General features: G+C 41.2%; 1 protein-coding gene across 1 annotated transcript in view; it reads left to right on the forward strand.

Annotated features, from left to right (window-relative positions):
- Positions 1 to 14,239, forward strand: part of taf1b.L (TATA-box binding protein associated factor, RNA polymerase I, B L homeolog) — a gene marked incomplete at its 5' end in the record, with an annotated part of 61,481 nt that extends 47,242 nt beyond the window's left edge. Inside the window, 2 exon segments of the mRNA NM_001085985.1 lie at positions 1,880 to 2,105; positions 13,682 to 14,239. Coding sequence (NP_001079454.1) covers positions 1,880 to 2,105; positions 13,682 to 13,880 — 425 coding nt within the window. The 3' untranslated portion in view covers positions 13,881 to 14,239.
- Between the last annotated feature and the right edge of the window lie 8,678 nt (positions 14,240 to 22,917).

The following is a 22,917-nucleotide window of genomic DNA, read 5'->3' on the forward strand; positions in this document are numbered from 1 at the left end:
ACATTGGCTGCTATGGTTTGTTCTACCTGGAGCACAATTTGCTTATTTCATAGCCCCTATCAATATCTGCAGCTGAATGCATATACCACCAATACACCACCAATATTTTAGGAGGAAATTAGTATCTGATGGTGAGTCACTGATTACAACCGATATCCATGTGCTATGGATATTGGCCTGTTTTGGAATATGCACTATGTCAGCCAGTAAATTGAGCCACCGCTGCTCTTCACGTCCTGATGTTCTGATCATTTCTGCACTTTGCACAAACAAATCAAAACAATAGGAAGCCGGCCATACTTTGTGTGCCCCTTGTACATTCTGTTTGGCCCATAGGTTTATTAGCACTCAGTGACCCATGTTCTTAAAGGAGAACTAAACCCCAAAAATTAATATGGTTAAAAATGCCATATTTTATAAACTGAATTTATTGCACCAACCTAAAGTTTCAGCTTGTCAATAGCAGCAATGATCCAGGACTTGAAACTTGTCACAGGGGGTCACCATCTTGGAAAGTGTCAGTGACACTCACATGCTCAGTGGGCTCTGAGCAGCTGTTGAGAAGCTAAGCTTAGGGCTCGTCACTAATTATCCAGCAGAAAATTAGGTTGGTCTGTAATATAAGCTGATGCTACAGGGCTGATTATTAAATTCTGATGCCAATTGCACTGGTTTCTGTGCTGCCATGTAGTCATTATCTGTATTAATTACTATACTTATATTGTGACGTTTCTATTCTATGTGTACTGTATATTGTGAGTGGGTCAGTAAGCTCAGTAAGTGACAGCAGCATAGAGCATGTGGAGTGAATCAGCAGAAAAGAAGATGGGGAGCTACTGGGGCATCGTCGGAGACACAGATCTTTACTGCTAACGGGCTGTGGTTGCCTTGGGCTGGTATACTGTAGAAGCACAAAACACAATGTACAACATTTCCAACCTACTTCTTTAGTTAAACTTAAAGAGAAACTGACATCAGAAAATAACATTTTTTTATCTATCACAACATTGTTTTTTAATGCTATTTATAATTTTGCCATAAAAGTATTTGCCTGATGCTTTTACATTACCTTTCTTACTGCCCATGTTCCTCTATGAGGGGGCTGCCATATTTGTGCAGCAGGAGTCCGTTAGCATTAGAAACTCTAACTGACAAGTTGAGAAGGGACAGTCAAGTTGGCAAAACAGTCAGGTTTAGGAACTTCAAGTGACAATTACTTACAAAAGCAGAACTATCAGTAAAAAACGATCAACATGACCTAACGGTAACGTTTAATGTAGATTAATATTTTGAAAATAAATTTTTTAGTGCTTTTAATGTTCAAGGCATCTCCAAGAAAAGTCAGACTCCTAATTTTAATTACTCCTAGCATATCTGTTTACAGAAGAAGGTAACACGTCGTCTCTTTATTATTTTAGCATTGCAGATAGTGAATTCACTTGTATTGCAATTGAAATGATGGGTGCTTTCACTTGTCAGCCAATCAAACGTCTGTTTCCCAATGACGATCGCTTGAAATGCAAAAGCATCAACACATACAGCTAGCTGGCAAATATGCAGTGAAAGTGTTCTGTCCCCTGACCATGGAGCTACCAATCTCTGCAAAAAAACAGAGCAAATGTTTTTGAAAGACCCACTGTGCCTTTGCCCTTAACATAATCTTAGTAAGGAAAAGGTTATTTTATTCCTAATATTTTGATGACTAGTATGAGTTTAATCACTTGTTAGAGTCCTATTGTTTTACAGTGTGATTGTTCATGTCTAAAAATGATATGAAATAGCTGCTGTTACTGAGAGATAACAATTTTGCTGTGGACAGGTGACCGTTACCTGTAGCGTGATATTGTATGAATTATTCGTTTTGTCTCTCTCCGCACAGAGATGTCAGAAAACCTGCACAGGCAGTTTAGCAAGCTGGCTGGAGCTGCACCTGACACTGGCAAGCAAGGCCCATCAAGTTTCTTGTTTAAATGGGATGAGCAAAACACAGACAGGATTTGTTTTCATGGACACAGCCTAGAGGCCATTCTGCAGCAAGGCGACAAACCAGCTACAGCAATAAACACTCATTATTGGTTGAACTCACTGAAGAAATGTAAATCCAGGTAAGAATTTTTTGTACAGTCTTTAAGGAATTGTTTGTACCATAACCAGTTCTACCTTGTCAGCAGGATAAGCAGATCAGCACAAGGCAGTACCCGAGGGTGTCCCTTGAATACTTTGGCCACAAACTGGGACATTTCTTTATTGCTTGTAGTTAAGGAGTGGTTCTGTTTTATAAAACATTGTTTTCAAATAGTACATCACAAATAATGATATAGTGCTTTATCCCTCTTCTGTGTGTTCTACAAGGTGCTTAATAAACCTTTTCTCAGGTACTTTCTAGCTGTTGCAAATTCATACATCCGTTGCAGGCTTTTCTGAGCAGCAACTTCTAGCCTTACTGAGCATGCCTCTTGAAGCGGCCTGTTCTAGACATCTGTTAAGAAATGGCAGCAACCAATGTTTCATTCAAACAGAATGTTTGTGGTCTACAGCGTCACCCATTCCCATTAGGAGAAAGGAGGTTCCGCCTAAATATTTGGAAGGGTTTTTTTTTTTTGTAACAGTGAGAAGATGTGGAATTCTCTCCCTGAATCAGTGGTACAGGCTGATGCATTAGATTGGTTTAAGAAGGGGTTGGATGGTGTTTAGCAAGTGAGGGAATACAGGGTTATGGGAGATAGCTCATAGTACAAGTTGATCCATGGACTGATCTGATTTCCATTTTGGAGTCAGGAAGGAATTTTTTCCCACTTTGAAGCAAATTGGAGAGGCTGCAAATGGGGTTTTTCTTTTGCCTTCTTCTGGATCAACTAGCAGTTAGGCAGGTTAAAATAGAGTTAAAAGGTTGAACTTGATGGACTTGTGTCTTTTTTCAACCCAACTGACTATGTTACTATTTGAAAACAAAAGTTTTGTTAGCTCTTTTAGTTTATGAACAGTGTGATCTTCAGGTTGAATTTGTTGTTCAACAACAGCTTCAGGCTGGTTTTCTATATCTGCAATGGGAGATCCTCCGAACTAGTTTGTAGGTCAGTAGCTTCTATAAATACTCTTGTGGCGTTTGTTCTTCAGCTGGAAATGTTTTTGCCGTTTCTCAGCTTGGGTTGGGAAGGTGGAGATGTTGTGTTTGGAAGTCAGTAATAGCTAAAGCTTGGATCTGTAAGCTCAGTAGCTGCTGATGAGACATAAGTAGGGTATGTAGGCGAATGACGGCTGAAGATGTTTAGGTTTGGTTTATAGGTAAGGAATCCGCAAGATGTTTTTCTACATTAGTAGCAGCTGGAAGTTCTAGGGTTGTTTTTCTTTTAGTCAGTGGCAGCTGAAGATTTGGATTGGTAGGTCAGTAGCAGGAGGAGGTCCTTGAGTTGGATGTGTTCTTTACTATAGATCAGGGGTCCCCAACATTTTTATACTCGTGAGCCACATTTAAATGTAAAAATAGTTTGAGAGCAACTCAAGCATGGGGATGTCAAATAAGGACTGTGAGTGTCTGTTTGATAGCCCTATGTGGACTGGTAGCCTACACAAGGCTCTGTTTGGCAGTACAGCTGGTTTTTATTAAACCAAAACTTGCCTCTAAGCCAGGGATTCAAAAATAATCACCATCTTTGATGCTACTGGGAGCAACATGTTGCTCACAAGCTACTGATTGGGGACCACTGCTATAGATGATCAGGATGAGTTAGGAGGTCAGCAGCTTTAAAGCAGTGCCGTGGATTTATAAATCAGAATCTGCTTTACAGCTGGTTTTGTTGAGCAGTAAGAGCTGCAGATTGTTATTTTGGGTTTGGGCCTTAGTAGCAGCTGGAGGCCCATAACTGCAGAGCCTCAGGTTGAACAACGGTTTACATTCTGTAGCAGTTCAATATAGTCAGGTTGGGATTGTAAATCAGTATCAACTTAAGATCCCACAAATGTAATGCACTGAAATATACAAGGATACCCATGCCTGCGATTGTTATGGCTGCATAAGCAGGGACGTAACTACATAGGAAGCAGACCCTGCGGCTGCAGGGGGGCCCCATGAGGCGCTAAATAATGAGCAATTTCAACATATATTGGTTATAAGGACAACCTCTGGTTATGTTAGGGGCACCTAAAATTAATTTGCTGTGGAGCCCAGTAACATCTAGTTACACCACTGTGCATAAGCAAATGGCTAGTCTGCAGATTCTATAATTCTAGGAAAAACTTTGGCTTTAAACTAAGAGAGAGCAGTCACTATTATGACATACTCCTTAGTGAGCTCATTGACTCAGAGCGTGTACTAATTCAGGATATGAAAGATAAAACTCTGCCCTCCTCAACCGAAAAAAATATAAAATTTTAGGGGTAACCCACTTAAGGAGGATGCAGCACAAATTGGTTATTTGCAAAATATTACAGTAATTATTTACATCACAAACCATAAAAATAAAGAATCCGTAGAAGAACCACTGTCTACTGGTATAATGACTGTAGCACACGCAACATTTTGCTTCTCTGAGAAAGTTCTGCACCTTCAGGCCCTGGGGCCCCTTAAAGAAAATATGAGTTGTCTGTATAGTGTTGAAGGTTTATCTCTTTTAAACTCCTATTATTTAAGCTTTTTTCATTAAAATTCAAAAGCTCATTTTTACATGTTTTTTGACTACACACAATTTAGAGCTCATTGTGGAGCAAGCGATGGATATGCTGCACATTTTAATCAGTTTATCAGTCTATAGAGAGCCCCATCTACTCAGGTATTTATGCTAAGTATAAGTCTTTAATTCCTTCAGCGTTCAGCTGAGATGATTGCGAGAGGGAAAGACAAGTAGCGTATTGGAGTTTTGGAGAAAGGAAAAGTCTGTAGTACTCTATGTGGGTAACACTGTGCTTTGAATCCATTTGCTGTAGTGATCATCTGCCATGTCTGGGGTTAAAGTAGTGCTCACTATATGTTTTTTGCAGTGACCATACTGTTATATAAGGTACATGCCTAGGGTCATTGTAGTGATCATTTTACATTTTCCACAGTGACTTTTTGCTTGGCTGGATCTTTAAAGGGGAAGGAAACCTCGTCGGCGCTAACCCCCCTCCCCCCCTCCCGTGTATTGCCCCCCCTCCCTCCTCCCCCCTGGCCTACCCCTCCCGCTGGGCAAATGCCCCTAACTTGTTACTTACCCTTCTGCGCAGGTCCAGTCCAGGGAGTTCACAGGCGACATCTTCTTCCACGCGATCTTCTTCCTGCTTTGACCTGCGTTTTGGCGCATTCGCAGTAGGAGCATTTCGCCGGTACGGATCTACTGCGCATGCGCCAAAAGTCACGCGCATGCGCAGTAGATCGTACCGGCGAAACGATCCTACTGCGCATGCGCCGGTCAAAGCAGGAAGAAGATCGCATGGAAGAAGATGTCGCCTGTGAACTCCCTGGACTGGACCTGCGCAGAAGGGTAAGTAACAAGTTAGGGGCATTTGCCCAGCGGGAGGGGTAGGCCAGGGGGGAGGAGGGGGGGGGAATACACGGGAGGGGGGGTGGGGGGTTAGCGCCGAGGAGGTTTCCTTACCCTTTAAAGGAGAACTAAAGCCTAACTAAAGAAGCAGGTTAGAAATGTTGTACATTATGTTTTGAGCTTCTGTACCAGCCCAAGGCAACCACAGCCCTTTAGCAGTAAAGATCTGTGTCTCCAAAGATGCCCCAGTAGCTCCCCATCTTCTTTTCTGCTGATTCACTGCACATGCTCTATGCTGCTGTCACTTACTGAGCTTACTGACCCACTCACAATATACAGTACACATAGAATAGAAATGTCACAATATAAGGCTGATTAGTAATTAATACAGATAATTACTACATGGCAGCACAGAAACCAGTGCAATTAGCATCAGAATTTAATAATCAGCCCTGTAGCATCAGCTTATATTACAGACCAACCTCATTTTCTGCTGGATAATTAGTGACGAGCCCTAAGCTTAGCTTCTCAACAGCTGCTCAGAGCCCACTGAGCATGTGAGTGTCACAGACACTTTCCAAGATGGTGACCCCCAGTGACAAGTTTGAAGTCCTGGATCATTGCTGCTATTGACAAGCTGACACTTAAGGCTGGTGCAGTATATAAGATATGGCATTTTTAGCCACATTCATTTCCAAGGTTTAGTTTTCGTTTAAGGCTAAATTGAGTTCCAGAAGGTTTGGCTTTGCATTTTCAGTGGAGCTGTACATGCAGTGAATTTTTTGGGGTGTCAGGTTTTTACAGTTGCCTTGTATTTTGTTGAGACAACCCTGCTTGGGATATTCTGTGCACCTTCCATTGTATGTTTTATTCTAACTTTTATAAAGGAGGAGGAGCCCCATGTATTCTCTTCTGTTTTGTCCTTATTGTGCCATAATAACTAGGAGTTGAAGGCACAACTTTTTTTTTTTTAGACAGTTCTTTAGTAGTCAGAATTGCTATTGTGCATTCCATTCCACCCCCACCCTACTGTTCCTTTAAGAATATGACATAGATTTTATCCTCTATGGAGGGGGGAGACACTGGATATGTGTAGTGATATTAAGAACTCCCAAGCTCATGTAGTTTTTGTTCAGGGGTATTTTTGTATAGAAGTAATACTCCTCTTCATGGTTTACATTACATTATAATCCAGTCTGTTGAATTGAGGTATTAAATGGTGCACAACAATGGCCTGTTCTCCGTGGTCACAAAAGACTCAAGTCGCTCACACGCTGCAGATTAATTTTCATCTTCAAGGGGGGACTGACGTACACGTTTTCATATAGCATGGAAGCCAAAACAGACCCACCGCTTCTTTCAACCGACTCGAAAGCTGCGAGTGTAGCCAATGTAAACAAGGGGAATGTAAGAGGACCAGTATCCCAGATTTGGTTCCCTCGGCGTGTCAGTTATGATTAAAATTTATACAGAGCTTCCTTTTTTCCCCACTAACAAAAGATGTTGTGTTTAAGCCTTTGTTTGGATTTCCTGTCTCTGCACCCCTTCCACGCCCAGTCCATTAGGAATTCCAGGTAAGTCCTTTGCAAGGTGCAGTGGGATCAGCGAGGAGGAGCAGACACCTTGCACGCTTTGTCAAATCCCAACAGATTTTTATGAAATCAGAAGTTAGTAAAAAAAAACAACAAATTTGTCAAATACAGGTATCTATTATCCGGAAACCCGTTATCCTGAAAGCTTCGAATTGTGGAAAGTCTATAAACTCCATTTTATCTTAATAATCCAAATTTTTGAAAATTATTTTCTTTTTCTCTGTAATAATAAAACAGTAACATCTACTTGTTCCAAACTAAGTCATAATTAATCCTTATTAGGAGCAAAACCAGCCTATTGGGTTTATTTAATGTTTCCATGATTTTCTTAAGGTATGGAAATTACAAATTACAGAAAGATACAGGGTTGGACGGGGGGGGGGTCAGGGCCCCCCTGTCTCTATCCCCCCACCCCTGCCGGTGCAAGCCTGCTTTGGGTCTTCTCTATTCGTTCTGGAGGGGATGTCAGGAGCACCGTTTCTGCGGAGAGGGTCTGGCCCAGTCCGACGTTTGAAAGATCCCTTATCTGGAAAACCTGAGGTCCCAAGCATTCTGGATAGCAGGTCCCATACCTGTACTCTTACTATACCAGATATTTACATGCCAATCTACCATAGCAGTCCCATTTGGTTACTGTACTTTACTTGGGGCCATCAGCCTAAATAAGGGTGCCACCCCCACAGTTTGGGGATCACTGCTATAAGCTTACAGTTTCACATTACAGAAATTAGAATGTAATGAATCCGTTTCACAGTGATATAGGCGCCTACTGTAATCACATTTTTATCTGTTTGTGTCTAGTCCCAAAACCAATGGCCAGTCAGACTATTAGAACTAAATCAGCACATAGCCAGTCAGAGCATTAGAATGTCACTGAGCTAAATGGCCTGTAGCCAATCAATGTATTAGAATGTCTACATGGCTAGAAGAAACTAAATTGGTCGCTTATCAGTAAATTAAAACTTTGACCAACTTGTAGATCCCTTTGTAAATATGAGCCTACCAAGTTGTAATGAAGCAACAATGGAGGAGGAGCGTATGTTGGCCACTTCTTGGCACAAATTTGTCTGAAGGTCTTTTTTTCTTTTCTTGTTGCCCCTAAACCATCCCTGTGCAAAGTCGGGGGAGGTTCTGACGCTATTTGGTGGTTGTCCATGGCAGTTTCATTATACAGAGAGTAATATGGGCAGAATCTCAGGATATTTGCTAGAAATACCCCCTAAAATGAGTCCACTCTCCTGCCGCGCATCCTAAAACTGTCAGAAAGCTTCCTTTTAATTGTAGTCCCTGATTGCTGGCATTTTATGCCAAGGTGTTTGCCTTTTTATATTTCATAGCAAGGGCTGCAGGCCGTGTTCTCCGATCTCGCCAAGCAAATCACCTGCACATGCATCTCAAGGCAACTCCTTATGTTCTTGCCCTTCTTGGAGTAAACTGGCAAATAACAAGTGTTGTTCTTCCAAGTGATCATTTTACAGGATAAAGACAACGGAAGCACAGGGTATTTTACGCTTGATAATGTGTGACACAAATCCCTTTAAAGTCTCTGAGAGCTTCAGCGTCATTCTGTAACGTTATTGTAGTATTGTAACCATAACTGTCCATATCTGTGTAATAACCATAACGTGCTCTTGTAATAGTGTCCTTATGGATTTGCTCTGCACTTTTACCATTTTACCCTTTACCTTATTAATCAAAATCCAAATATTTAAAGTATTTAAATTTAAAAAAGTCCGACCAAACTAGAATCCACAATTGGACCTTATTTATTATTAAAAAAGCTCAATTTAATCAGATCGTGTAAGAACTAGATAAAATAGAGCTAAAATCCCAATCGTGTGGGGTTTTTTTGTATTTTTTTTACTTTTTCCCGAAAAATCTGAATTTTTCCGATTTTAACTCAGATAGTCGGATTTTTGGCCTAATTCCAGCATAGACCTTCCAACTTCCAAATAGAATAGGGACCTCTCCCATTGACTTATTTACAACCTCGGCAGGTCTGAGAGAGTGTTTTCGGATTAGGACTTTTTCCATCCTCGGGGTATACTAAATCTAATTTTTTTTTTTCCCACTAAAAATTCTGATTTTATAATAAAAAAAACTTGATTTTTTTTCGAGATTTTTGGATTCAGACTTTAAAGGAGAAGGAAAGCTACCAAGGCAGTTTATTGCCAATAGATTAGCCACAATAGTGCAAGCTATAACACTATATTTATTCTGCAGAATGCTTTACCATACCTGAGTAAACCGCTCTAGAAGCCCTCTCTGTTTGTTTAGGTTAGCAGCTGCCATATTAGCTTGCTGTGACATCACTTCCTGCCTGAGTCTCTCCCTGCTGGCCCATAGCTCTGGACTCAGATTACTGCTGTGAGGGGGAGAGGAGCAAACTGAGCATGCCCAAGCCATGGAGGTTTAAGATGAAAACAGAAAGTCTGATACAGAAGCCCATGAGTACACAATAGAAGGAAAGAAATGTGGTGTTTCTTTTGACAGAGGACTCAGAGCAGCATTACTTTGAAGATTTACTGGTGTATTTATTTAGACCTTTCTGATAAAGCTTACTTAGTTTTAACCTTTACTTCTCCTTTAATAAATAATCCCCTAACTGGCAGGCAAGGATTAAAGGGGCCTGAGCACCAGCATTTCCCACCATACTTCCCAGACAGGGGAAATTTCTAATGTACTATTTCATGATGATGTATCTAATGTGTCATTCCATCATCTGCTGTAGTGTGCGCAGGTGTACAGACACACTCAATAGAAACTAACATCTCCTGGTGTGACACTGGCCTGTTGTTTGTTTAAGGCACGGTAAATGGAAAGTGGAGCTCACAGAATAGGTCTGTTTTCCCTTTAACTGCACAGGCTAAGTGAGCTTTGTTCTGTTGTTTTTTTTAACTTCTTGGACCTTATTCATTTGTATACCATTACATATTTACCGTGACACTGGTGGTTGGACAAATGTAAACACAGTGTTGTATTACAGGTGCTTTGTGTTGCAGGTGCATTCTTCTACATGAACACATACCTTCCAGCCCTCGACAAGAAACACTATTGTTCACGTGTCCCCGTCTGTTGCCAGCACCGTTGCTCCTTGCCATTTAAAGGGGCACTTGTATGAGAAAAGCCTTAGGAGAAGGACACAAACACATCGATTTCTGCAGAACCATGAAAGAACCATTTAAAGAAATCCAAACTTCTAAGGGTCGAATTTCGAATTCATGTTTTTTTAAACTCCCTTAGATTCGATTGAATTCGAAATTTATTAAAAAAATCTGATTTCTAAAACTCGGACTAATTTAAAAACTAATTCGATTGGAATTCAAATAAACTCGATTCAATGTTTTTTCTCCGAAAAAAACTCAAATGTCAGGAAGGCTACAAACAGCTCCAAATTGATCACTGGACCATTGACTCATACAGAAATTCGGCAGGTTTTAGGTGGCGAATAGTCAAATTAGCATTCTTAAAGGCCCAGAGTATAATAAATCACAAAGATCGAATTCGTTTTTTCTTTTTAAAAAAAACGCAAATTGAGTTAGGATAATTCCCTAGTCAAATTTGACAGTTTTGACATAAAAAAAATTTGAAAATTAGAATTTTCAATTCAACCCTTAATAAATCTGCCCCTTAGTTTTGGTCGTAAATCTGCTGTAACATTATTATTTCTATTTCAAGGTGACCTCTGCCATGCAGCCGATGGGCATCACAAGTCCCAGGGAGAATGTTTTTAACCCATGTCCATTGGCTGTGACTAACCAGTCTAAAACTAGAGCACAGGTTAGCAGAAAAACTTGTAACTGTCATTGACTATCCTAACTAACCACAACAGGGAAGCTCCTGCTTTTAGCATATCAGTTATCAGTATGAGTAACCAGAGATGTCTGTTCCAGAAAGAGGTCAAGGTTTGTTTTACATAAAGTCTGGTTAGCGGTTTTGGTTTGATTTTGAGGAGTAAAGTCCACAGATTGCAGCTTACACCATTGTCTTGTATCTATCTGGTGCACGTGATGACTCCGGAGTAGCTTTAGTTCTCTCTATTGTTCAGGTAAGGTTCACCTTATAGTGGTTGAATGACATTTCCAATTCTGTGACTTTAGTGCAGTGATTCCCAACCAGTGGCTCGCCAGCAACATATTCCCAACCCCTTGGATGTTGCTCCAAGTGACCTCAAAGCTGGTGATTATTTTTGAATTCCAGGCTTGGGGACAAGTTTTGGTAGTATAAAAACTACATTGAGTCTCCTGTAGTCTGCCAGTCCACATAGAGGCTACCAAATAGCCAATCACAGCCCTTATTTGGCATCCCCTTTCTTCATTCCTTTGTTGCTCCCCAAGGTTGGGGACCCCTGCCTTAGTGCAAGCCTCCACTTGTGTATTTGTGATTCTGCTACAAAATATTGCATTTAAGGTCATTATATTTTTAAAGGGGCATCAAAATCTGTTTGTTCTATTTGTCTTGAGGCCTAGAGCGTAATGTACCAGTCCAGGGGTGCAACAGAGAAATCCATGTCTCCAACATTGTCCCCTGTAGCGCTATATCTGATTTTTGTCATCAACCCTGATGTCAACTTCTCTGGTCCATGACCAGATACCTGTTGTGAGTTTGCTTATAGGGCCTCATCTTTTAACATGTGTCTCAGTCACCAGCTCTATCATATACTCCCAGAGCAGAGGACCACTGTATTAAAGCAAGAAATATGTCCAATCGCCATCAAGATGCTGCTAAATTATAACCCTATCCTAATATAGTTGCTCTTTTCTACTTTAATCAGGTGTGTTCATTATATTCCATCATAGCCCTTGCCTGAGTGGAGTACTGTGGTTCATATGGGTGATCTACATGTTGGCCAACTCTTTCTTTTACAGTTGTCAGGGTGCCAGAAGCCAAGCAGTTGCCCGTTGTAGGTTGGCACAAAGCCCAAGCTGCTCATTACTTTAGTTTTAAACAATTATCATCTTGTGTTTATAAAGTGAGTACATATGCAGCGGGGTTGTACATATTATTTACACTGTAATCTCAGGTATAGTTCTTCATGAAAGAAGAAAGGAATGTGCATTGAACAGAGAGATTCAGATAGCCCATTGGTGTAAGAGCTTTAGTGGATACAAATAGTGGCAATTGCCTAGGGCATGTAGGGTAGCTATTCTGTGAATTCATGACAAATATAAATACCCCTGTTCATGGCATGCTCATATCATGTTTAAGTGGGTTGGAGGGACTGTATGGGGGTTGATTCTCTGACTTCATGCTAGGGCAGCTAACTGGAGAGCACCGGCTGAAGATCAGGGGATTGGCCAGTGAGATGTGGCCCATGATACCCATCAGCAACACTTCCTGATGCAGATTCAGCAGCCAATGTACCTCCATCTTTGTGGATAACAGAGTTATGTGATTGCAGAGTTTAGGATTTAAGATCAACCCAGGAAACAAAGTTATAGTTGAGCTGTAACAAGCTGGAACCATAGACCTTTAGTCTTTTTTTAACTGTGTAACAGTCGGCCTGGTATTTTTGTAAGCTTTGTGGACCCAATTAGGGGCTAAAAGTGCTCTTGTATGAGGACCACATCAATATGTCAATGTGGTCCTTGTTGGACTGGAAAATCAAACCTGCCCGATTGATATCTTTCTAATTTTCGACCAGATGTTGGTTGGGCAGACCACATACATGGGCCTATAAAGACGTTTTTACTGGCCCGTGTATGGCCACCCTTATGTTTATAACCGCAAGTCTCATGCTACATGTTTATAGTTAGTGTCTATGCTTTGATTTTTACCAAAGGACTCCTGAATTTTAGATAAAGGCCAATTCTGAGCTGTTCATGGCCACTGGCTGTGGATGGAAACATGCATGGCAGGTATCTTTAGCAGGGCAACATTTCACATACAGAAATGGTGTGAAAAAGAAAGTGTTGTGAACTCTTTGCAGTGGAAATTCCCTGCTCTGTATCTTACCCGTGATCACTGAGTAACAGAGGTTCCTAAAACTACTACAAGTCCTTATCTCTACCATCACAAATTGCAAGTGACGGCCTTGTGTGTGCTTTCCCAAAGCTGCCTTCTTCTAGTTTGGCCTCCAGCCTGCTACATGCCAGCTTCTAGAAACTGTGCAGGAAAGTTGGCCAATGAGTAGGAACAATAATGCAACTGGGGCTGCAACTGAAACAACATCTTATGCTGATCTATTTTACATTGCGGTAGCCTTTGCAGCAGCTTTCTTTCTTCTATCTACTTCTATTCCCATATGCTTTCCCATCTACATTTAATTCATATATTTCATTATCTTATTGGGCAGTTGTTAGGGCTGTGCTTACTGCAGACTTATTGATAAAAATACCCAACTGTCCAAGGCATTTGTTGGGTGCCCTGCCAGTTTCAATTAGTAAGTGTATTTGGAAAAGTGTCTCTCTCCCAGGATCTGCATGGAATACCTCTGGGTGCTCCAGTGTCCTCCAGTTTATTGGCCTATGATGAAAACTGACAGTAGTTGATGAGAATATGATGGAGACCTAGACTGTAAGCTCTGCTTGGGCAGGGCCTGATTTGATGTATGTATGCACAGAGAATATATGTATATATTTATGCTCAGAGTATACATTCATCTTCTGGGGAACTTTTTTTTTCCCATAGGATTTGCCAGCACTCCGAGCTATACGAACAATCCAACTTTCCTAGGAGCTACCACTTTATCGTGTCCCTGTTTGCCTTCCTGCTGAGAGTGGAACATTGTGTCGTCCATCATGAAGTGTGCCTTATAGAAGAAACATTTTTTCAGGAGTTTCAAGGGAAGAAGAATAAACAGAAACAAAAGCCCAGAAAACAAAATTAAGATACGACAGACTCCATGTATGATGTTTAAGGGGGTATGATGTTCTGGCGGGCCTGACGAACTGATATCTGGATGATAATCGGGCAGATCTCACTTGGTCAGATGAGGACCACCTTGGAATGTTGATGCTGTAGCAATAATACCAGTGTTGCTCCTAATTAAATATTATTGTCTGTTTATAATGACATGAAAACCTTCATTCATGTATACATGCAAATATGGAGAGAAGAGTTTTTTGTTGTTTTTCTTAACAAGGAAAGTCTATCCTGTTAATAAGAAGTGTTTATATATATTTTTTGTTCACCATACAGTCCATTTATGGAGCTTCTCTTCTAATAAAATGCTTTGTTATTTTCTTACTTGAATGTATTAAGACAAATGGGAACTGTGATATTGTTTATCTCTGCAGAGACATTCTTCAAAGTTACCTCTAGCCTTCCAGTGGTCATAAAGATGCTTTGGTGTAACTCTACAGAATCAGCTGAGGCCACCTTTTTAGGCACCTGCGTGTGCTCCAACATGGCCATTCGCATCATGAGCTCCCTCCTGGGAGATTTGAAATTCCTTTCAGGCTTATTAATGCAGCCCTCATACTGCGGGTTGTCATAGGTCACCAATATGGCCAGCTTCTAGAAATATGCCAATATTCCAACACACCCAACTGATGAACCATAATCTATGGAACTTGGAAAACAGTTGTGATCTTCAACCACCATACCCTATTGATAATGTTTTATTGGTACATATATGGTCAGCTTTAGGGTGGTGGCACGTGCAACGTTCCGAGGAGATTAGTCGGCCATCATCATATCTCCTCTTCGTCGGGCGACTAATCTCCCGTACACCTTGCATTATGATCAGTCCGATATCGGTGAGCATATTGGGGAGAGATCCGCTCGTTTGGCAACATCTGTGTATGGCCAACTTTAGATACTCCTGGAAGCCCATCTTGGATGTCAGTTAGAAGAAAGTGTAAATAGTTCTTTCATGACTTCTAAGCTATGTTTATAGTGAGGTGGTGAGCATGTCAGAGCCTTAAGCCGTCGGTCAGTATATTAAAAAAAATAAGGAGGTGGATCAGATACTTTATATTGATCATAGAGTGGTGGGCCAATGACAGCATTAGGAATCTCTTGGGATTGCTGATCGCCAACAAATAGCAGCATAGAAAGCTCTGCAGCAACAGCTTTTACTGAGCACAGATGACTCTGCAGCCAGGAACCCCATGTGGTTGAGATGAATAGTCAAAGTTTTGCCTCAAAAATGACAGCCATAGACTTCCAACGGGTGAAAAAAATTGTCGTGTGACGACAAAAAAATTGTCTCACCGCCTCGCTCAGCTCTAAATAAATTCCGCACAAGTCCACAAGAATCCAAAATGATGTTGAGTAACTATTCAAAGCAAAGGATATTTCAGGTTCCAGTGCAGAGGTATATAAACGCTTTGGGGGAAAAATAATCTAGTGAAACCAGGAGGACAATGTTTAGTGATAAAATCTATTTTAAACATTTCCCTATACCTAGGAGAGGGTACAGAGAATGGCAAAGATGTTAAAAGGTATGGAAAATCTTAGGAAAGACTGGTGATGTGATAACTATGTATAAATATATAAGGGGATCATATAATAATATCTCTAATGCTTTATTTACCAGTAGGTCTTTCCAGCTGACACGAGGTCACCCATTCCGATTAGAAGAAAAGAGTTTCCGCCTAAATATTGGGAAGGGGTTTGTTACAGTGAGAGCTGTGAAGATGTGGAATTGTCTCCCTGAATCAGTGGTACAGGCTGATACATTAGATAGATTTAAGAAGGGGTTGGATGGTGTTTAGCAAGTGAGGGAATACAGGGTTATGGGAAATAGCTCATAGTCCAAGTTGATCCAGGGACTAGTCCGATTGCCATTTTGGAGTCAGGAAGGAATTTTTTCTCCTCTGGGGCAAATTGGAGAGGCTTCAGAAGGGGATTTTTGCCTAACTGCTAAAAAAATACAGCCGCACCAACAGGACTTTTATGAAAACACACAGTGCTTTTTATTCAACGTTTCAGCCTCATACGGACGGCCCAGGTATGAGGCTGAAACGTTGAATAAAAAGCACTGTGTGTTTTCATAAAAGTCCTGTTGGTGCGGCTGTATTTTTTGGATATAATTATCATGGACATTTGACCAGCACACAGGCGTTTTCTCTTTATCGTTGTGCACCAGATTTGTTCTTTATATATATATAGATATAGACATAAAAGGTTGAACTTGATGAATGTGTCTTTTTAGCCTAGGCCAGTGGTTGCCAAGGTTGGGGGTGGTATTTCAAATTTACCAGCAATGCACCTGATACCATCCTTCTGCCCCTTTACAACATTGTTCTTTCTCTTTACTATACGTCACTGTTACGCACCCTCCATGTCACCGGACAAAATTCTCGGATTCAAATCTAGCAACCCAACAGTTGAGCCATAGCCCATGCTATAGTGCAGCGATCCCCAACCAGTAGCTCGTGAGCAACATGTTCCTCACCAACCCCTTTGATGTTGCTCCCAGTGACCTCAAAGCAGGTGATTATTTTTGAATTTCAGGCTTGGAGTTTAAGTTGCATAAAAATCAGATGTACTGCCGAACAGAGTCTCCTGTAGTCTGTCAGTCCACATAAAGGCCACCAAATAGCCAATTAAAGCCCTTATTTGGCACCCCAGGAAGTTTTTGCATGCCTGTGTTGCCAGAGCCGGAACTAGTGTTAGGCAGAGTAGGCACGGGCCTTGGGTGCAAAGCTGGGGGGGGCGCCAGGCACGTACCCTCCCTTTCTCCTAGCCCGGTCGCCCCTCTCCATCTCTCAAGCCGGCTGTTCCCGGGTGAGAGGGAGTGCGTGTATGTCTATTTGTGATCCCATCTATTTGCATTCCTATCCAAAGTGTGCAGGACTATCCTCGCGTGGGCTCAAGGAGGCACGGCCGGCCAGGTTGCCTAGGGTGTCTTTCTGGCCTGGCCCGGCACTATTTATTTTTGAATGTGGCTCATGGGTAAAAAAGGTTGGTGACCCCTGCTATAGTGTGAATAAGGCTTGATAAAGTGCCCCTGTTAAAAATAGCAGGTGACTGAAGGCTGGTAGAATGGCCTTTTAAACCTCATCAATTTGCAACTGTTACCACTGACCTACAATAAGAACTGACACTCTATCCCTCATTGTTCTATTCTGCGGTGGTTTCTGAACAGTCGTGAGTCACAAACTATTGTACAGAAATAAAAAAAATAATAAATCAGCCTCATAATTAAATGGGTTATTTAAGGATACTTCGTAAATAAATGTGCACGCACTCCTGCAGCCATGGCAATTGAGGTTAAAAGTAGTAACTTTATTCCATCATGTTAAAAAGTATGCGTCCTAACGCGTTTCGTATCAAAGGATACGTAATCATAGGCACCCCTTTCCACTCGGTGAGAATAACCCAGTGGCTTGCTTTTTGCTTTTTTCTATCTATTTGAAGTGTTTAGGTATCTAACAGCATTAAAGCAAGTTTATAATGGAGGTCGTTAATTAGTTAGTCCATATAGGGATTGGAGCCAGCCACCCATTTTTGTGTACGTTTATTTAAGGATACAAAATGTTCCTTTCCTGTTAAAAACCAAGTAGCCTGTTAATAATCTAGTGACTGGGATACAGTGTTTGTAGTGTATTCCTTTACACCTCACACCTGTACCCCCCAGTGTATGTATGTAGGATGTATGAATATGCTGGAGCCAAAGTCTACAGTCGAGCCATAGTCCCTAGGACTCATTCATCATGTGAACTGATCAAAGTAGGAATAGTCGGAGCAGCACTGGGAAACTGGTAATTCTCAGAATGTTTATTGGCTCCAAAGGAACCCTGAGGCATCAGTGCTGTGTGCCAAAGAGATTCTGAAGCCCATCTCCCTATAGCGTGCTACAACTGGCGCCACATTGCTGCACAGGCAAAGCAATCTGTCTCCCCTTCTAACTACTCCCCCACGCCTCACCCCTCCGCAAAAAAACTCACCCCCCACTTCAGGACAATATGAGAATAACATGAGAGAAGTTGGGAAGCTGCTTCTGCCAGAGACACCGACTTTCAATGAGAACCTTCATACACCTTAAACATGCACCTACCTTTGCACCTACCTTTCTAACTCATGACTTTGTGCCTGTAGCCAGACACACCTGCCCAGGCCCGGATTTGCAGCAAGGCCGCATAGGCCCAGGACTAGGGCGGCAAAAAATAGGGGCGGCATGCTGCCCAGCCGCATTATGGGGACGTTCGCGTCCCCATTCAACTACACCAGCTGCGCCGGCGTTTTTACGCCGGCGCGCTGGGAAGGCGGGCGCTAGGACCACGCGGTCGCCTGGTCGGACCGCACGGCCTAGGGGCGGGCGGGGAAGAAATCCGGCCCTGCACCTGCCTATCACGTGAGTAGGAATCACTAACACAAGAGAAGCTATTCCTACATGTGTCTCTTATTGACACCCCTTGTTTGTACCCATCCCATGCACTACGGCATTTATATTCCATACCAACAGGCACTACAGAAGATATTCTCTGTACAGGTATGGGATCTGTTATCTGGAAACCTGTTATCTAGAAAGCTCTGAATTATGGGAAGTCCATCACCCAGACACCCACAGACTCCATTTTAATCAAATAATTCCAAATTTTTAAACAAATTTCCTTTTTCTCTGTAAAAATAAAACAGTTTCTTGTACTTGATCCCAACTAAGATATAAAACAGAAATGGGATCCATTATCAGAAACCTTTACATTTTTATTTGTATACCTATACTTGTACCTCAAACCACTTCTATCAAATCTAAGGCTTCTATCATCAAGCAATTTAGGTCCTTGCACATTTCACACGCACCCTGATCTGCTCAAAACAACACCTAGGGGCACATTTACTAAGCTCGAGTGAAGGATTCGAATGGAAAAAACTTCGAATTTCAAAGGTTTTTTTGGGGTACTTCGACCACCGAATAGGCTACTTCGACTTCGATTCGAACGATTCAAACTAAAAATCGTTCGACCATTCGATAGTCGAAGTACTGTCTCTTTAAAAAAAACTTTGACTACATAATTCGGCAGTTTAAACCTACCGAGGTACAATGTTAGCCTATGGGGACCTTCCCCATCACTTTTCTAAGCATTTTTTGATTGAAGAAAAATCAGTCGATCGATTAAAATCGTTCAATTCGAAGGATTTTATCGTTTTACTTCAATCGATCGAAGTATTTGCGATAAATCCTTCGAATTCGATATTCGAATTCGAAGGATTTAACTTCGACCCTTGATAAATGTGCCCCCTACTCTCCATTAAGTCCCCATATATTTTGGGGTGGGAGATTCTGGGCTGATTAGTAGGAATTGGGGACAATGGGAGGTATATTGTGATGGACGAATCTGACATTTTTTTGCCAATCATTTGGCGAAGCGAAACGGCGCAATAATTTGCAAAACGCATTGAAGTCAATGTGCGGCAAAATAATTTTGACGCGTGGTCATTTTGACGTGACAATTTTTATCCGCCGGACTATTTTGTCCTAATGCATTAAAGTCAATGGGCGTCCGAATAATTTTAACGCGCGAAAATTTTAAAACAATTAGAACACCAGCTAATTTTTGGGTGAATTTTTTGTCGCAGTTTCGCAAAAACATTCACGGGCAGCGAAACGCGGAAATTCGCAGCAAATTCACGCTTATCAAACATGCCACTGCACTGAAATGAAGGTTTTCTATTTGTATTTTGTGCACTAGATACATTGGCTGTGATTATTCCATCCTTGTATTGAGTACAATGCAGCAGAAACGTTTAGTTGCAGTAGTTCTTTAAAGGACACATGTGCTTATAAGCAATATAATAACATTTGATACACATTTTATAATGGGTAGACAGAGTGATACATCAAATTAATATTGTTTTCTGCCAATTGATCTGAACAGGGAAAAAATTGTCATAGGATCTGACATACACTCCATACAATTGCCTATAAGGGCCAATGCATCTACTCATCCTCTTACACCACCCGCCAGACTTGCATGGACACCATGCATCGATTTTGCTATTTTAAGTGAATATTTTTAAGTGAATATTTTTCTATATACTGTTTATAGTTAATGGAATTCATTGATATAATTTAAAGGGGTCGTTCGCCTTTAAATTAACCTTTAGTATGATACAGACAGTGATATTTTGAGACAATTTGCAATTGGTTTTCATTTTTTATTATTTGTGGTTTTTTAGTTATTTAGCATTTTATTCAGCAACTCTCCAGTTTGCAATTTCAGCAAGCTGGTTGCTAGGGCGGAATTACCATAACAGCCATGCATTGATTTCAATAAGAGACTGAAATATAAATAGGAGAGGCCTGAATAGAAAGAAAGAAATGAAAAGTAACAAGAACAATACATTTGTAGCTTAACAGAGACTTTGTTTATTTAGATGAGGTCGGTGAAAGCTGGAAAAAGTCAGAAGAAGAAGACAAATAATTCAAAAACAAAGAAAAGACATTGAAAAGCTGCTAAGAATTGTCCATTCTATAACATACTAAAAGTTAACTTAAAGGTGAACCATCCCTTTAATATTTGATAATACTGTAGATTTCCTCACTAGGTGGTACATGCAGTAATAACCTTATTTGAAAATCCTTGGAAAATGGCTTTACTGTATATTGCCTTCATTTACTTCATTTAGGGAACTAAACCCTAAAAATGAATAGGGCTAAAAATGACACATTTTATATACTGAATTTATTGCACCAGCCTAAAGTTTCAGCTTGTCAATAGCAGCAATGATCCAGGACTTCAAACTTGTCACAGGGGGTCACCATCTTGGAAAGTGTCTGTGACACTCACATGCTCAGTGGGCTCTGAGCAGCTGTTGAGAAGCTAAGCTTAGGGCTCGTCACTAATTATCCAGCAGAAAATGAGGTTGGTCTGTAATATAAGCTGATGCTACAAGGCTGATTGGTTTCTATGTTGCCATATAGTAATTATCTGTATTAATTACTAATCAGCCTTATATTGTGACATTTCTATTCTATGTGTACTGTATATTGTGAGTGGGTCCCTAAGCTCAGTAAGTGACAGCAGCACAGAGCATGTGCAGTGAATCAGCAGAAAAGAAGATGGGGAGCTACTGGGGCATCTTTGGAGACACAGATCTTTACTGCTAAAGGGCTGTGGTTGCCCTGGGCTGGTACAGAAGCACAAAACATAATGTACAACATTTCTAGCTACTTCTTTAGTTAGGCTTTAGTTATCCTTTAGTGTCAGAATCTGACATTAGGAGTCTATGGCCAGGAAATTTAGATAGAGAAACCTAGCTGCCATGTCAAGGCATTCATATACCCCCCTAAAGAAAAAAAAAGGTCTTTAAGCAGAGCAAGAATATTTGGTTTGACTAAGTTCATATATAATAAAGGATAGCATTTACAGCTTACTAATTAAAAATTAAAAGTCTTGCTTTAAGACTTATTCAGACTAAGTTCCACCCTTCCAACGTAGAGCACACACACACCTCCATTAACAGAATCCCACCAACCTCCCGAATATTAGTATAATTTATATAAAATAAAGTCTAAAGGGAACTGGCCTACTGATTCATGCAACAGGTGCAACAGCTATATAGCGCCATCCACTGGCTGAAGATGGTACAGCCGCATAAGGGCTCCCTTATCCTATTCAAAAGGTCTTGCATTGTTTATGACCGTGGGGGATTCCGTGCAACTGTGTCGCTAGGAAATATAAGCCCTCGGCATGGAGACATCACTGTACAAATATCATGACTACAGAAAACTTTCGTAGGATGTTGAATCTGATCTGAAAGGAAACAGGAAGGCAGTTAAAGGATTAGAAAAATGATAAATGAAATGCTGTGCATTAGGCAAATAAACCTGACAAACGCATATTGTATAGAACAATGTCTTTACATAGAACTAATAGCAGAATGCAAGAGCCATTGCTATAGGGAAGTGGCAAGGGACCTGGTAATTGAGGTCAACTCATCACTTGGCCACTGTAGAGAATAAACCAGAAGTTAGTCGCTCAGGAGTGGAACAAACAGACACAGCCCCGAGTATGAGACCATGACATTCAGGGTGTAAGAGTCAGATAGAAGGTGCAAGTAGTGTATGTGTATAGGTGTATAATGAGGAGGGAGAGGCTGAAAGGATGCGTGACGGAGAGACACTGGGGCACAAGTATTTACACAGTGTGGGTGGTGCTAATATCACTTGTACTAAATGTCAAACAGTGCACAAAGCTGAAAGGCCTGCGGCTCACTCACTTGGCTTTTTTTTCTGAGAAAAAGAATATTAGCCCCCAAGAGGAGGGGTTGTGTTGCCTACAATATTGTCCAACAATTTGTTTTTGAGCTCAAGCACAAGCTGAACTTGAAGCCATGTTGGCCAGTCATGCCGCCATTTTTATTCCTCTGGGATACAGGTCAGTGCTGTGCAGACATACAGGCCTCTGGGAAACCAGAATGGCAGAGAAATAACAATGGTTGCAGGTTGGAATGAATGCACTGTGGGTTCCCACTGGGTAATTCTAAAATTCACTAAAAATCACAAAGACGCACATATAATACAATGTCACGCGGCCGAGCCTGTATTGGCAAATGCCAGAGAAGCTGCTGTAAAATGCCAACCTCTATTCTCCTAGTCTGTTCACTTTATACTATAATCAATTATTCCATCTATTTAGCTTCTTTGTTCTAATAGAAATAGGGAATGAAATAGGTCAAAAGTTTAGCAACATGAGGGCCCCCTGACACCTGGACCCACCGGGAGTTTGACAATTATGAACACGAGCCAGGTATGGGGAGCATCACAACTCAGTCACATTTTCACCTCCATGCTGCACGTAGCATCCGTCCCCCTCCGGATCAATCCATAGAATTAGAGCAAAAAACGGAGCATTCGGGGTGATATGTTAAAATCTTCAAATTTTAATCATCCAGGTTAAAAGAAATAACAGCGTGTCAAGTTCACATCAGATCATCCGCTTTACGCGTTTCATGGCATCTCGCCACTTCAT

The sequence above is a fragment of the Xenopus laevis genome, chromosome 5L (genome assembly GCF_017654675.1).
Source record: "Xenopus laevis strain J_2021 chromosome 5L, Xenopus_laevis_v10.1, whole genome shotgun sequence".
Taxonomy (NCBI): Eukaryota; Metazoa; Chordata; class Amphibia; order Anura; family Pipidae; genus Xenopus; species Xenopus laevis.